Raw genomic sequence first — 16,368 nt, 5'->3', positions numbered from 1 at the left:
ACAGTATGCCAACATTTTTATGGCTGACTTAGAACAGCGCTTCCTCAGCTCTCATCTCCTAATGCCCCTACTCTACTTGCGCTACATTGATGACATCTTCATCATCTGAACCCATGGAAAAGAAGCCCTTGAGGAATTTCACCAGGATTTCAACAATTTCCATCCCATCATCAACCTCAGCCTGGACCAGTCCACACGAGATCCACTTCCTGGACACTACGGCGCTAATAAGCGATGGTCACATAAACACCACCCTATATCGGAAACCTACTGACAGCTATTCCTACCTACATGCCTCTAGCTTTCATCCAGATCATACCACACGATCCATTGTCTACAGCCAAGCTCTACTATACAACCACATTTGCTCCAACCCCTCAGACAGACAAACACCTACAAGATCTTCATCATGCATTCCTACAACTACAATACCCACCTGCTGAAGTGAAGAAACAGATGGACAGAGCCAGAAGAGTACCCAGAAGTCACCTACTACAGGACAGGCCCAACAAAGAAAATAACAGAACGCCACTAGCCATCACCTTCAGCCCCCAACTAAAACCTCTCCAACGCATCATCAAGCATCTACAACCTATTCTGAAGGACGACCCATCACTCTCACAGATCTTGGGAGACAGGCCAATCCTTGCTTACAGACAGCCCCCCAATCTGAAGCAAATACTCACCAGCAACCACACACCACACAACAGAACCACTAACCCAGGAACCTATCCTTGCAACAAAGCCCGTTGCGAACTCTGTTCACATATCTATTCAGGAGACACCATCATAGGGCCTAATCACATCAGCCACACTATCAGAGGCTCGTTCACCTGCGCATCTACCAATGTGATATATGCCATCATGTGCCAGCAATGCCCCTCTGCCATGTACATTGGCCAAACTGGACAGTCTCTACGTAAAAGAATGAATGGACACAAATCAGACGTCAAGAATTATAACATTCAAAAACCAGTTGGAGAACACTTCAATCTCTCTGGTCACTCGATCACAGACCTAAGAGTGGCTATACTTCAACAAAAAAGCTTCAAAAACAGACTCCAACGAGAGACTGCTGAATTGGAATTAATTTGCAAACTGGATACAATTAACTTAGGCTTGAATAGAGACTGGGAATGGATGAGTCATTACAAAAAGTAAAACTATTTCTCCCCCCCACCCCACCCCCCACTGTTCCTCAGATGTTCTTGTTAACTGCTGGAAATAGCCTACCTTGCTTGTCACCATGAAAGGTTTTCCTCCTTCCCCCCCTGCTGCTGGTGATGACTTATCTTAAGTGATCACTCTCCTTACAGTGTGTATGATAAAACCCATTGTTTCATGTTCTCTGTGTGTGTGTATATCAATCTCCACTCTGTATTTTCCACCAAATGCAGCCGATGAAGTGAGCTGTAACTCACGAAAGCTTATGCTCTAATAAATTTGTTAGTCTCTAAGGTGCCACAAGTACTCCTTTTCTTTTTGCGAATACAGACTAACACGGCTGCTACTCTGAAACCTGTCAGAAACAGCACAGAGCCTGAAATACCAGCATAAATGACTAAACTTGATATTGGGCTACTATGAAGTAAAATGTTCAAAAATTTTACCTGTGCTGCCAATTCTGTGCTTAATGTGTTTAAGAGTTGGAGGCTAGCAGAATTTTTGATGGTTTTTAAAAATGTGGTTCTGCCCTAAGACACTGTTAAATGACACCACCTTACTCTGCAGATCTATTTCCTGTATGTATTTAGATTCAGATCTTCTCACTTTTGTGATGAAATAAATTCTCTCTTTTTACTCCTTTAATCCTACAGAACCTATACAGCTATGATTAAGTGAGCTGGAATCTTTTCCATCTTGTGCTTCATCAGTGGAACTGTTAAGTTCCAAACAGTTACACCAATGTCGGTAGTAAAATGGACTGCACAGGTGTTAAATGTATTGCTATATAAGCTGGATAGCCCAGGCTCAGTTTGCAGGGCAAGAGGTCAACAACAAAAAAATCATTATACTTTTCAGTGGAGCATGTTTGTTACAGTAATCAGTAAACATGAAGCCCACGATGCCACTTGTGAGTCCTTTATCAGAGTTAAGGAGGACTTGTGGCACCTTAGAGACTAACAAATTTATTTGAGCATAAGCTTTCGTGAGCTACAGCTCACATAGTTAGGTCTTCACTGTACAAACGTTATCTGTATCATAGCATGGGAGTAGATCAGCCAAAACAGTCTTCTAATCTCAAGTCCACCTTGACTAACTTGGTGACCCTATATTTTTTTATGTAGGGCTGTATAAAACTGACTTAGCTGGCTCATTCTACCAAAGTAATGAGACTAATGCTGAGTTCTTAATTCTGAAAGAGATTTCTGCTTTCCTAAGCAAACTTAGAGCCTAGATTTAGAACAGTGAGATTTCATGCATGCCTTTTCATAACTCAGCAAAAAAATACATTTAAAAATAGGTGCCATTGACATTAATTTTCCTCCTTGTTTTTGGCAGCTATTCCTTCCAGTTATTGCTCCTTATTAGTTTGTGTTCTTCACGGCTGTGCCTTGGTAATGTTTGAAATGGATTAATTGAAATGAATCTCTTGATAGAGAATCTTCATTATAGTTTTAATTTGGGTTCCTTTTTTATTCAAATTAGAGTAAACAAACTTTGCTTTGATATTCTTCATGGAGACAGTGAATTAACTATTCATTCTTTTTAGACAAGTCAAGAATAAAATCAAGGATTCTTTCCAATGTTTTAGAAAGTCACCTCATGTTATTGGCAGACGTCAGCTATTCTATTCTTAAAGGCTTGCTGGGGGGAGAAAGAAGGAAACAAATATCTAACGTGCTTTACTTGATTGATTGATTTAATGAGATTCTTTAAAGACCTCTAACTTTAAAAAAATGTTTTAAAAATTAAAATGCATAGTATATTTGTCTTCTCCTTTGTGTTGTAACCCAGGTTTATAGACTATGGTGCTCTGTCCCCCTCTAGTAGCTGGACCATACATACAGATTTTTTTGAGCGCACTAAGGGCTTTGAGCTAACAGACCCAGGTCTTTTATCTCAGGCAGTGGACGCTCAGGTCTTGGGTTTGACTTCCCACCTGCTCCCCACAAGCATCAAGTTACACTATTATTTTGGATCTTTCGTTGAATAAAAGCTCTCCCCCCTGCTGATCCTTCAAGAAAAATAGTCGTCGTCTGCTTAGTTCCCAATCCATAGACCTACAGGTGACTTAAGTTACACATTCAGTGTTATAACTTCACTGCAGGATCAACTAGGAAGAGCAAGGCTGTAGAGGAACACACTCTTGTTTAGATTCAGATATTATTGGAAACTAAGAAGATAAAAACATAAATATGAAGGGCCATTTTTTGAGAGGAGGAAAAGTAACCAATACTTTGTTATTATGCACTCTAAGGGAACAGATATATGTAGTTGTGGAAAGTACTTGCAATATTCTATATATATAAAGTAATGTGTTTTTTCTGTTCTTGGAATTACAATTGCTTGCTTTCTTGATCTCATTAAATTAATATATTATCTTACATATGTGCTTATTTCTACCTATATTTTTTTTTTATATTGTCCCCATCATAGTGGTATCTGAGCATTTGGTTAACTTCATATTTCTCTGTGGAAGCCAGACATAGGCTAATGTGCAGTCAGTACTGCCAACTCGCAGTATCACAAGTGCTGTGCTTTGGGGCCAGATTTGTATAAGGCAGTTGCATGAAGAGCTAAAAGAAACTCTGGAGTTTAGGCTGATATGCTACAGTTCTGTTTGAGGCCACCAGGAACTGCTGTTCTCTTTGGAGAGTAGCCAACTGCTAAAGCTCTCAATGGTTCCTCTGTTCTTCTCTCTGAGTAACCTACAGAGCGATGGGCCCAGGTTAAGAGAGCACCAGAGAGGAGGCTCAGCAAAGCAGCAGGAACCAACCCCACACCTGTTGTCACCAAGGGAGGAATCCATGAAGTAGAGGAAAAATTCCAGAAGTGCAGCTTTCTTTCTGCTGTCTTATCCTGCCACCTGGAGAGCAGGGAGAGAAGGACATTAAAAATAGCTCTGCAAGGTGGAGTTTGGTGGTGAAAGGTTGCTTGAATCTGTCATGGGGATAGGAAACAAAAGTGATTTCTCATGATTGGAACTTGTGCAGTTGGCAATATCACAAAGTAGCTGAAGAATATTCAGAATCTGTGTTACATCTTTGAGGGGAAAGAATATATTATTGCTCTTTTCTTGTGCTCCTCAGTACTAATAGCTTAAAATGTGACTGGTACGTAGATTTGTGTGAAAGAAGCTTTCACAAATAGGAAGGTGCTCTTCATTTAACCTCAACATTAGAAATGAATCTGAGTGTTGAAGTCTATTTTCTACCTTGAAATCTACACTAAATAAGTTCATTGCTTTTCTTTTTCTGGTGTTAAGGTCCCACACAGAACGATGGTTCCAGAGCAAGAAACGACACAAGGTAGGAGTTCATTTCTTGCCTGAGTTGTTCATGTGCTGCTTTTAGATTATTCTAGCCGTGCAGTGTCATCATTATACTTAAGCTTGCATTATGACTTTTGTTTAAAGGTCAACCTTTCTAAGTACTCTAAAATCAATATGCTCAGTTGGATTCCTTTTGAAGTTAGGTGGACCGTGGAAGAGTGCAGGGTAAGGTTAGTAGTCCAAATTTGAGATCATTCGAGCTAGAGGTTGCAGAGACAAATCCTGAAAAAAATAGCCACTATTCAAAAATTTTCCATTCTATGTGGGGGTTTTCTGCACAGAGCTAGAGATCAGACTGTTGATGTGATACAGGTCAAAATGGTTTCAGTCTGAGTTTCACCCAGGTAATATGTCATCCACAAAATCTTTGGGGGACCCAAAATGAGAATGGTATTTAAGAAAAAGTGCATTTTTTTTCTGTATTTTTTTCGACAATACAGAAAAACTGCTTGAGGGTTTCCATTTATGCCATTTTGCATACTTTAAAGCTCTACTTTTGTAAGTGCTCTAAAATCCTAACAGTTACTTGGATTGCTTTTGAAATTTGGTTTGTCTAATGAGGTAAGGTAGCATTAGACTTTTCAGCTTGGAAAAGAGATGGCTAATGGGGGATATGATAGAGGTCTGTAAAATCATGACTGGTGTGGAGAAAGTAAATAAGGAAGTGTTGTTGATACTCCTTCTCATAACACCAGAACTAGGGGGTCACCAAATGAAATTAATAGGTAGCAGGTTTAAAACAAACAAAAGGAAATATTTTGTGTCACACCTCATTTATCACACACCGCACAGTCAATCTGCAGAACTCCTTGCCAGAGTATGTCGTGAAGGCCAAGACTATAACAGGGTTCAAAAAAGAACTAGATAAGTTCATGGAGGATAGGTCCATCAATGGTTATTAGCCAGGATGGACAGGGATGGTGTCCCTAGCTTCTGTTTGTCAGAACCTGGGAATGGGCAACAAGATGGATCACTTGATTACCTGTTCTGTTCATTCCCTCTGGGGCACCTGGCATTGGCCACTGTTGGAAGACAGGATACTGGGCTAGATGGACATTTGGTCTGACCCAGTATGGCCATTCTTATGGTCTTATTAGTGATCCAAATTTGGCTTCATTTGACCAAGAGGTTCCTGAGTTACAAGCCCCCTCCAAAAAAAAACAAACCCAAAAAACAGGTTTCCTTCTGCTGCCTTGTATTGTTAAACTGGTAAGTACTTAACGATTGAATGAATCCCAGACCTTGCTGAGATTAATGGCTGTGAGTTCACAAGGCTGTGCCTGTGTAACTGATTTGGCCAATTCTTTCTTCTCCCACGTCTTGGGCCTTATCCATACACAGACCTGCTCTGGTTTAAATAAGCTGGTTTAGTTAAATCAGTGCAAACTCATGTTGTTGATATTCTTAATATAGTTTTAAAATGTTTGTTTGTTTGTTTTTTGGTTTAGTTTAATCCTGCTCCTAATTGATTTAGATTAAACTGAAACAAGTGTGTCCATTGTTCCAATACAATACAGTTTTTGTAGGAGATCTTGAACTTATTGAAACCATCTCTTTCAACATCTGGGGCCAGTTCTGTGAGGGCTCTGAAGACAAAGAACTGAAACTTTGAAATTGACTGTGTTCAGTAGACAAGCTATTGCATTTTGAACCAGTTGGATGCATAAAGGGGACGTTTTCCTTCTTAGGTATCAAGGCTACATTTCATCCTATCATATGTTGAAAGCCATCTCTGCTGCTGAGGCATATGTTCTGTATGCCTCCAAACAGAAGGACCTCTCTGCCCTCTGAGAGCTGCTTTTATCAAATATATGAGCATCTGAATTACTTAAACAATCTCCATACCAGCTACAATTATATGATGCTCAGTGAGGGTTTATCGTGGGACAGCCTATGTGTTGCTTATATAATGAACTGATTCAGAATGTGTGGGTAGCGTAGGTGTTCTTATATATCAAATAACATCTTTTTATACATCATACTCCTCATCCCAGGCTGATTTTGATAATGTATGCAAGAGGATAAAATATAATGCTCTTGACCTTAATGTTCAAAACCCAAGTAATGTGTTCTGGGACTGAGCAAAAACTAGGCTTTAACTCTAGTAAATTTCAAATCACTGTTGATTAGCACATGATCAAATAGTCACTTATTTTTAAATTCTTTGAGGGCAATAAGGCATAGTAACTTAAATTATCATGAGCACTGTCCCTGAAACAGAGCAAAAGTAGTGCTGTATATTTAGGTCAAACGTACATAATTAGGCTTGATTCCACATATCTTGTGAAATACAACTTCCGTTCCTAGCCTCTGTTTCTTTTTTTGAATAAAAAATTCCAAGTGTGCAAATAGTATGTTTATTATAGAGATACTTGGTTATGATTCCCTAGATGAGATTGCAACTAGTGGTCCACTATAAAACTTATTCTGACCCATCCATACTGGTCAATGAACAATCTACATTTACAGAATTTTATTTTCAGAAGTGTAGGGTCTGATTAGTTTATATAGCAGCAATTCTAATATCTGGTACAAAAAAGGTCTTCAGTTTATTGAGTCATTTATAACTGAATTATGGCTTATGTAAAAGTTTTTGAAAATTCATGATAGGCAGAGGCAGTGAAACCTGCCGTTAAAGTTGTCAAACATTTTCCATAAGTCCCTGTTTTCAGTTGCTTGTAATTTTGTCAGATTTGAATAATTCAGGCTGAAATTTTCTATGCTTGATTTCTGCCTCAGGCTGAATTTTTTTTGGAGAGTTTCAGAAAAACAGTTCAACCATTTCCAAAATTAAGGTTAAGAAAAAATAGGTAATTTAGCCCCTGTTATGTTTTTCTACCCATTTTTCTGAGGAGCACAAGTGCCTCAGTGCTTTAAAGCAACCACTTGAAATTTGGCACAGGGACTGTGCCAGGGAGAAGTGCCTTTGCTGTCCCTGTGAAAAACCACCCAGATACATCCGAATTATAAGCCTCTGATGATTTGAAATGTGTACATGCTAAGTATAGACTTTAAAGAGCTTGCTGCTAAAATCTTTGAACACTATGTGCATTGAAAATGGTCCAGTTAGGGTGACTAGATGTCCTGATTTTATAGGGACAGTCCCAATTTTTGGGTCTTTTTCTTATATAGGCTCCTGTTACCCGCCTCCCCTGTCCTGATTTTTCATACTTGCTGTCTGGTCACCCTAGGACCAGGCCCACGGAGGTCTTAAATGCAGTATGTTCTGAGCGTGTTGCCAAGGCCCATTCAGTCTCCTACATGATAGGCACAGAGCAACAGTTCAAGATAGAAAGTGTGGTCTCTTGTGTTCAGAGCACTGTCCTGGAAACCAGGAGGACCAAGTTCTCCCCAACATATACATAAGGGGACAAATTAAAGTTGTACAGATACTAATTTTTCTGGCATTTACTAACTTTCAGTGCTTGACTTGCAACCTTAACATTCTTTCAACATAGTTCTTATATTTATATATGTGTATTTTAACTCCACTGTTGTGATTGTTATAAACCAATTCCCCTTAATTTCTGTTTTTGTAAATAATCTCATTTGTTGGAGGTTATGCAGGGATGCCATCACATAATAGTTGTCAAATCAGCGTGATGACCAGTTGGTATGATGGCCAATACATCTTAAAAATTTGTGTCGTCTTAAGGTTTAACAGAACTTCACAATTCAAACATAAAGCAATGCCATATTGTTACCCATAACAAAGAAGGTTTCAAATTAAAGCAGCCAGTAGGAGCACGTTACAAATTCTTTTGAGTATTTTGTGGCTTTCTCTAATGCTTCCTCATTAATGCTTTTTCCATTTCTGATGGAAGGAGCTTCACAAATTATTAGTACCTTGGGAAGATCCTTGTATCAGAAGGGGGCACAAACACTACCTATGGCAGTTCAGTTGTCGGATTATAGAATTGTCATGTGATCCCTTTGGAAATGAAGTTCTTATTTCCTTTTCCAAACCCCTCAGCAATCCATTGTCAAGGAAATTACATTGGTGTTTTAAAAGAGTGCAGTTAGTTTGGTTTATTACAGAGGCTATATTTACAAGTAAATTTCTCTGATATAACAGAAATGTTACATTTAGTGTCAGGATTGTTTTACATAATCTTGGTTTGTGATTTCCCTACTATTTAATATTGTTAAACAAGTGTTTCCAGTGCATCTTCTCTTGAATTTCACTTAGCAACCTTAAGTCTAAGTTAACAAAGGTTTTTTTGTTTATTTTGATAAATTTAGGCACTGTGTATTAAACAATCTGAAAAATGGGGATGACGACTGCTTTTCAGGAATGATTTCTTAATTCCTTAATTTTTATTAAGATCTTTTAGATCTATAAAATGGCACTAGAGAAATGCAAATATTGTATAAGTGTAACATGCAAATACTGAAAATAACTCTAAATTGTGCTTTCCATGTATTAATTTCCCTTTACATAAACTCGTATGTTTAATTCATAAGTATTTCTTCTGATGATGGATTACTTTATTTATTAAGGTTATGCTGAAAAATCTCATCAGTATCCTAGTACAAATCTGTGATTTTTATAAGATGTGTTCACACTGGTGTGAAAATCGTTAAATTAAAAAAAAAAAGTTTTGAAAGCAAACGGAGAATTTTATACAGATTTCCAATCCCCATCTCTTCTGCTGTTTCCAGTATTCCTATTCCATCCTTCCAAACATGGCCTCTTGCTTTTCTTTACCTCTGTTTAAACTTATCTACAAATGATTCCTGTTAGATATATATTGCAACCAACTTAAATTCTGTATAGTTGTATGTCTGGACTGTGAAGAGGTTTATTGCTATAACAAATATGTAAACATATTGTACAAAAATTTTGTTTTGTATAATATGTTTATAACCTATAAGTTTTTCAGAATTTCCTCTATTTAAAGCCATAATAGTTTAATTTTTCAGTTCTAATATCTTCTACAAATTCCTAAGAATTCTTGTTTCTATTTTTCCCCCCACAAAGGGCTAATGCAAATGGCCTTGAAAGCTATGAGGATGCAGGATCCAGTGAAAGCAGGTCTGTTAATGGCAGTGATTCTCCGTTACTCACAAATGGGGTCTTTAAACCTGCTAGGCCTCCCAGGCCCTCCCGACCACCTCCACCCACTCCTCGTAGACCCTCTTCTGCAGCTGGTATGTATTCCAGTGCCAAACATCCATTTAAAAGCTATTTGTAAGTTGCATTCTATTTCTATTTAGACCGTTTCTAATATCTTTTCCTCAGGTGTACTGATCCCATTTTTTTTAACAAGTTCTTAAGAAATGCTCTGCCACCGAGAATTGATCTTGCTTCCTGTCTTTGTACACTCTTTCTTAATTGCTGTTTTTATCATTAGAAATCTCTCATTTCATGTCTGTGAAAGAACAATGGCTATATTGCAACCACTAACAAGTGCAGAAAGCCCCCAAAGGGCCTGATCATGCAAATACTACCAAGGATAATGCTTACTACTGTGACCTGTCCAATTGACTTTGATGTGACTACACTAGGTAGTAAATGTTGGAAAGATTGGTGTCTAAAACAGCCTTCCTGAGTAGGTAGCAGCATTGGCTCTGGTAGATTACAGTGGGTGTTTGTTACAAATCCGACCATCTACAATGTCAAAAACTGTCATATAATAGCAAAAGGCTGCCAAATTCTTGATTTTTTTTTTTTTGCCTTAAAATAGAGTAGATGTCTTGTTACTTTTTATCATCTGCCAGTTGCTTACAAAAGGCCATGACATTCAGACTTTTCTGTTAAGTTTAAGTGGCCTCCTAGAGTTTCTTAGGAGACATTTATCTTGAGCTGTGGACAAGTGTAGGTAGTTTCTATGAAATGTATGTATGATGTGTTATACAATCTCTATTCAGAGATAAAGTGCTTAGAAAACCATATTTATAGAAAAAAATGCAATTTTTCTTAAAGGGACGTTTGTGGGAGTCAGTTTCCTCATCGGAGCAAAGACCAGGCCATCCCAGCAGCCCACTGAGAAGTGGGAATAGTATTTGATTGAATAGCCAGTCCCAGGTGCAGCATAGAATCTTCTCAGGAAAGCATCTATAGTGAATGCTGTCCCCTACAGCTCAGGAAGAGCTCAGGAAGTAGACTGAATCAAGACTTGGCTTCTTCTTTTTCATCCACTAAACTACACTGCATCCCTCATTTATAATATTTTAATATAGCTACATGAGCAATGCAGCTCTTTTATCTCTTACAATGCTGAGATCATTGTTAAGATTATTGCAGTGTTTGTTTAAAAAAAAATACAACGAATGCGCATCTCAACTTTTTAAACTTACTTATCTTGACCAAATCAAACACAATTTTTGTTTTTCTGTTTTTTCCTAAATAATGATATGCTGCTGACCAAGTTGAAACTCTGAATGCTTCCCTTTAAAGTTTTCCTCCCATTGTTGTTGGGGTTTTTTTTCTTCTTTCTCTCGAGTGAAGTTTTTCAGATAGATGTTGTCTAATTTCCTTTTTTGGAAATTTGCATTGTTCATTTGTAAAAAAAAATAAAATAAAATTGAAGTTAAAAAAAGTTTAATTAACTGAGCAACATAAGAAGGGATTCATTTACATACCTTCAATATTTATTGAAAGTAGGTAACTTGCTATTTTAAAGATAATGAAATGTTCCATCATAGAAATATAAAAGCTGTCTGCTGGTTCATGACACAACTAGGAATGTAGCATTTCTGCAAGGTAGGAAAGAACTGCCTCTGAGTTCCAATAAGGTAAAATGTGTGCTTTTACACCTACACTTTTTTGACTGACTTATTTTACTAGCCTTTTATTTTTGTGTGGATTAACAATTTTCTAAAACAGATTTCTTGGGTTTAAACAATAATGAGACAAAACCAACTAGAACCTTTCTTCCATTTTTGTTTTCTCTGATTTCATAGGATGTGTCAATGGTCCTTCATCTATGTCCATAGAAAATGATGAGTCCAGTGCAGGATCCTCACCAAGTACAACTCCAAATGCACCTTCAGAACAGAGCCCTGAGGGGGCAACAGCTGGAACAACAGTTCCTGCAGCTTCCGCTTTGACCACGCCTCCAGTATCCAGACAAGTCCAGCCAGTAAATCCTCCATCTCAGACACACAGTACTGTCAGTCAAGGTCCTCTTCCACCTGGGTAGGAGTTCAGTACTATTGTACAGTTTAGTTCTGTTTTATCTCACGTACTGCAAACACCCACAGCTTCTGTATTTTTGCCTGGTAAGACTATCTGTGTGGCTTGATTGGTTTTCAGGCATAGGTTATGCAAGTAAGAAATTAAATTTGTTTGGTATTTCTGTTCTCTTTGATAACATGCCCTCAAACTATTGAGCTTTTATTCATCTGGCAACCTTTGTCTTCAAATCAGGATGTGATCATTGTTATTTTGAGGAAAGCAGTTATTGCTTAGGGTAATCAGGATCTAGAAGCCATTCTAAAGTTCTTAATTCCAAATAGCCCAATTCCTGAGAACACTGTAGCCATGATCCTGCATAGTCTTCAGTTGTAGAATTTGCCAGAGAATCAACCCCTTGCTGCAGAATTGTGCTTCAGAATGTAAGCATTTTTTTTCTTCAAAACTGCGCATCTAAACTTCATGATTGTGAAGAAAACCTTTCCAAGATGAGCAGTGTAATTTATGAAGTGTTGCCTGCCTTAATCTGTAGACAGCCTGAAACAATACCTCTGAGAGTGTGAACTGCCCCATTCACCATACTTGAATGTAAACTCTGAAATCAAATGATAGTATTGGAAATGTCAACCTCGACTATCACTGCTGATAATTTCAGCAGAAACGTAAAGCTATTGTACTTATTCCCGAATACCAGGTTGACTCATTCTTCAGATGTTAAAATTCCCAAATGCTGTATAACCAATTACCCACTGACAACTTCTGTGATGCAGATATGTGCTGTCTGCAAAAATCTGTGGCAACATGAACATTTAGAGACTTAATAAAATTGAATTTAATGACAAAAACTATAACACATGGGGTACAGCTGTTCTGATTGTATTATTCATTTTTAAATTTAATTAAATAGAAAGCTCCGTTTTTTAATTTACCTGTTGTTGCCACAAAATTTACATGCAGTTGGCATGTACACAGTAAACAGGGTCTTGTGTATATCTTTTATTGCACCAAGATCATAGGTGTGTTGATCCTGGAATACTGCTCAGACCAGCTCTAGTTTAAGGACTTGGGACTCCTAAGATTGCCGGCAGTGCTTTTCCCATTCATCAAGCAGCTCCCAAGATGCTGGCTAAGAAGTGCAATTTTACTAGATTCCCAATCTCTGAAATTTCTAGCATTTTATAGGTGAGGATTTTATTGAATTTCACTCTGTTGCCAGTACACCAAAACATTTAGTAGTAGCCTGGTACAAGAGTCCCCATAGAATGGTTGGGGAAAAGAAGAACAAACAAGTAGGAGAGGATTTGAAAAAATGTTTTAATCTGAGCACTTCAGTCTTTTCAAGAGTTAACTCCTTTTTGGATCTCCAAACCTAGGGAAAGTTACCAAGAAAACTTAGGACCCTGTCTCTTTGTTCCTGTCCCTGCCCCATCACTGACCGCTCTTTCAGTTTCTCTTCCTCTCACTTCCCTAATCATCCTTTGACCTCTGCCAAACAGCAGACAATGCCATATGCTCTCACTCACATGCAGTCACACATCTGGCAACTTCCTCTTCATCAGAGAGATGCTTCCTGGCTCCATGCTACGAAGTTTTCATCTTTGGTTCATTCTGCTGTGAGCTATTCACCCATTGCCACTCTTCAGCATGAACAGAATGGGAGAGCCATTTGGGAGAGGTGGGCAGGTTTCAAGTCAAAAGAAGATGCTGTGCAGGGTTGGACTATCTTCATGGAGGGTTTCCTGAAGCATCCTTCCTTAGCCATAGAGGCACCCTCTTTCCAGACTTTGCCACAACCCAAAGCTAGCCTGAAGGCATAAAGCACCTCAAGACTAGATGGTATCCATAGGGTCAAAGAAACATTTTTAGTGTCTTACAGAATTATAAAGCAGTATTTGTGCTATATGGCTTAAATAGCAAGTTGTAAAATTGCATTGAAGTTTGCTGCACTGCACTAAATAACTAGATGTCTACATTATGCTGATCTTAGAGCCTCAGCATCTGGGCTAGAATAGTTTCCCTACAGTTCTGAACCATTCTGTTAGTTTACTGTGAATAAACTGAGCTGTATGCAGTTTGTCGTTCTTTTCCATTTCCTGCCATTTTGTCACCCTCCTATTCTTTCAGATATTTACATTATCTCGCTGTGCATATAGAGAATTAGTGATAAAATTTAAAATTTTAAAATAGTTCAGCTCCTAATTACAGTGTCTGCAAAGTTTTATTCGGGTTTATGTGCCAGCTTGCTCTTTTCATATTATGGATCCAGTGTCACTGACATGACATGGATAAAAATTGGATTCAGACTAATTGCTCCTAATTGACTTCTGTCATCTTTGTGACGCACACTTCAGATATGGGATGTTAGCTCTCTTAGTGCTTAGGCTAGGGATGGAATTCTACCCAATATTTGGAATTTGATTGTTGTTCATTCTGCTTTTGAAGCGTTTGAAAATATTTCCTTTTAAATTCCCCTTTTTAAGTATTATATTGTACCACTGTCCCCTGTACACAGTTTTAATAGATCCAGTGAACAAGATACTAGTTATAAAAGTGCTTTGCAAATAATAAATACTTTATACAAAGTAATTATAGTATTTCTGTTAGCTTTAAACTGCAAATGCATAATTTGAATAATTTTCTACCTGAAACTAGAAACACACAGTTGTTCTTCGAGTAGTGTCCATCTTGGTGCTCCACTTCAGTTGTGCTTGCGCCCCATGAGCCTTTGATCAGAGATTTTTGATGGTAGTATCTGTTCATCCTGCACATATCCTTATGCCCGGTACCAAAGACCTGGGGCTTCATGGGCGAACCACCCTCAGTTCCTTCCAGCTACCTCAGCCTATGACAGCATCTACTACTTGAAGTTTAGCTTTAGAATCTGCTAGTTTTAATGTAGTTATTTACTTCTCGTTTAACTTATGCTTGCACTTTATTTTTTGTGTGAAGCTTGTTTTATGCTTATTTTAATCCTGGGGGTTCATCTCCGGGATATGTCAGGATCTCCAGGATTTAAGTGCTGCCTCACCTGCTGAGAGTCTGTTGGACATTCCTGGTGTATTCGCTGTTTGTGGGATACATACTTCCCTCAAAAGTGTAGTATCTGCTCAGCCTTTAAAAGCAGAGCTAATAAAAACTGGGAGATTAGAGTCAGGTTTCTAGTGATGGCCTCAAATCCAGCCCAAGAGAACTTCTTTGTACATTGGCCTCCAAGTGAGATCAGTGCTTTGTCAATCTCCACGCTGCATTCACCCAGGCCTTTGCAGGACAGACAGTCATAGATTACTGGAAGGACTCATAAAACGAAGAGTACTAGTTCTCCTCATAAAGAGCCTATTTCAAAAAAGCCTGTCTCCTACAAAACACCATGGCAGACTCTCCCAGCCGACATTTCTCCTGTGGTTATGAATTGGAACTGGAATTGGGGGTTCTCAATCACATTTTTCTGGCTTGGGCACTTCAAGACCTGTATGCTACCACCGCCAACGGGAAATACAAAAAGCTCTGCTTGAGAGGAAGCTTTGGCCTTCAGTTCCTCGGGGATGCCTTCCTTGTTCCTTGGTGGAGAGGTCTCCACTATGTATTTCCTCCAATGCCACTGATCGTTGATCAATATCAAATGAGACTGAGCCAAAATCATATTGATTGTTCCAACGTGGGTAAGACCAATCTAGTATCCTTACCTAATTTGTCTCAGTTCTTGTCCAGCATGGAGTCTTCTGCCCATTCCCCATTTGCTATCTCAGAACTTTGTTCAGACTCTTCATTCCAACCTGGAGATTCCTCATCTCAGAGTTTGATGGTTCTTGGAGACTTTCTATTCTGCAGAGGTGTGAAAGGTACTATTGAATACTAGAAAAACATCCACACGAAAGTGTTATCTTCAGAAATGAAGGAGATTTCATGACAGCTTTCCACTGTTCACTCTCCCATCTCAGCTGTCCTTGGTTTACCTGTTGGAATTAAAAAACTCAGGATTGTTTCTCTTCTGTCAAGGTTCTTTTAGTGGCTACAATAACCTTTTATTCCTCAACTGAGGGATTTTTCAGTGTTTGCTCATCCCACAAAAGTAAGATTCCTTAAAGAATTGATGCACCTTTTCCCTCCAGTTAGGAACCCTACTCTGGTATAGGAACTAAACTTGCTCCCTAACTGTCTCATAAAAACCCCCTTTGAGCCAATGGCCACCTGTTCTCTTCTTCCCCTGACATTGAAAGTGCCATTCTTGTTGGCCATTGTTTCTGCCTGAAGAGTCAGGGAAATGGGCGCTTTAATGGTGGACCCTTCGTTTACAGTTTTTTCAAGTTTCAGAGTAGCAGCCGTGTTAGTCTGTATTCGCAAAAAGAAAAGGAGTACTTGTGGCACCTTAGAGACTAACAAATTTATTAGAGCATAAGCTTTCGTGAGCTACAGCTCACTTCATCGGATGCATTTGGTGGAAAAAACAGAGGAGAGATTTATATACACACACACAGAGAACATGAAACAATGGGTTTATCATACACACTGTAAGGAGAGTGCTCACTTAAGATAAGCCATCACCAGCAGCGGGGGGGGAAAGGAGGAAAACCTTTCATGGTGACAAGCAGGTAGGCTAATTCCAGCAGTTAACAAGAATATCAGAGGAACAGTGCGGGCTGGGGTGGGGGGGAGAAATACCATGGGGAAATAGTTTTACTTTGTGTAATGACTCATCCATTCCCAGTCTCTATTCAAGCCTAAGTTAATTGTATCC

General features: G+C 38.7%; 1 protein-coding gene across 4 annotated transcripts in view; it reads left to right on the top strand.

Moving 5' to 3' along the window:
* ITCH (itchy E3 ubiquitin protein ligase) overlaps window positions 1-16,368 on the top strand; it is a 127,116-nt gene that overhangs the window by 64,742 nt on the left and 46,006 nt on the right. For all 4 annotated transcript variants that reach the window (XM_038369678.2, XM_043495635.1, XM_038369679.2 and 1 more), the window contains 3 exons: window positions 4,430-4,472; window positions 9,477-9,646; window positions 11,402-11,636. In XM_038369678.2, coding sequence (XP_038225606.1) covers window positions 4,430-4,472; window positions 9,477-9,646; window positions 11,402-11,636 — 448 coding nt within the window. The remainder of the gene's footprint in view (window positions 1-4,429; window positions 4,473-9,476; window positions 9,647-11,401; window positions 11,637-16,368) is intronic.

Source organism: Dermochelys coriacea, chromosome 13 (assembly GCF_009764565.3).
Source record: "Dermochelys coriacea isolate rDerCor1 chromosome 13, rDerCor1.pri.v4, whole genome shotgun sequence".
In the NCBI taxonomy this organism is placed as follows: Eukaryota; Metazoa; Chordata; order Testudines; family Dermochelyidae; genus Dermochelys; species Dermochelys coriacea.
This window is presented reverse-complemented; position numbering and strand designations above follow the sequence as displayed.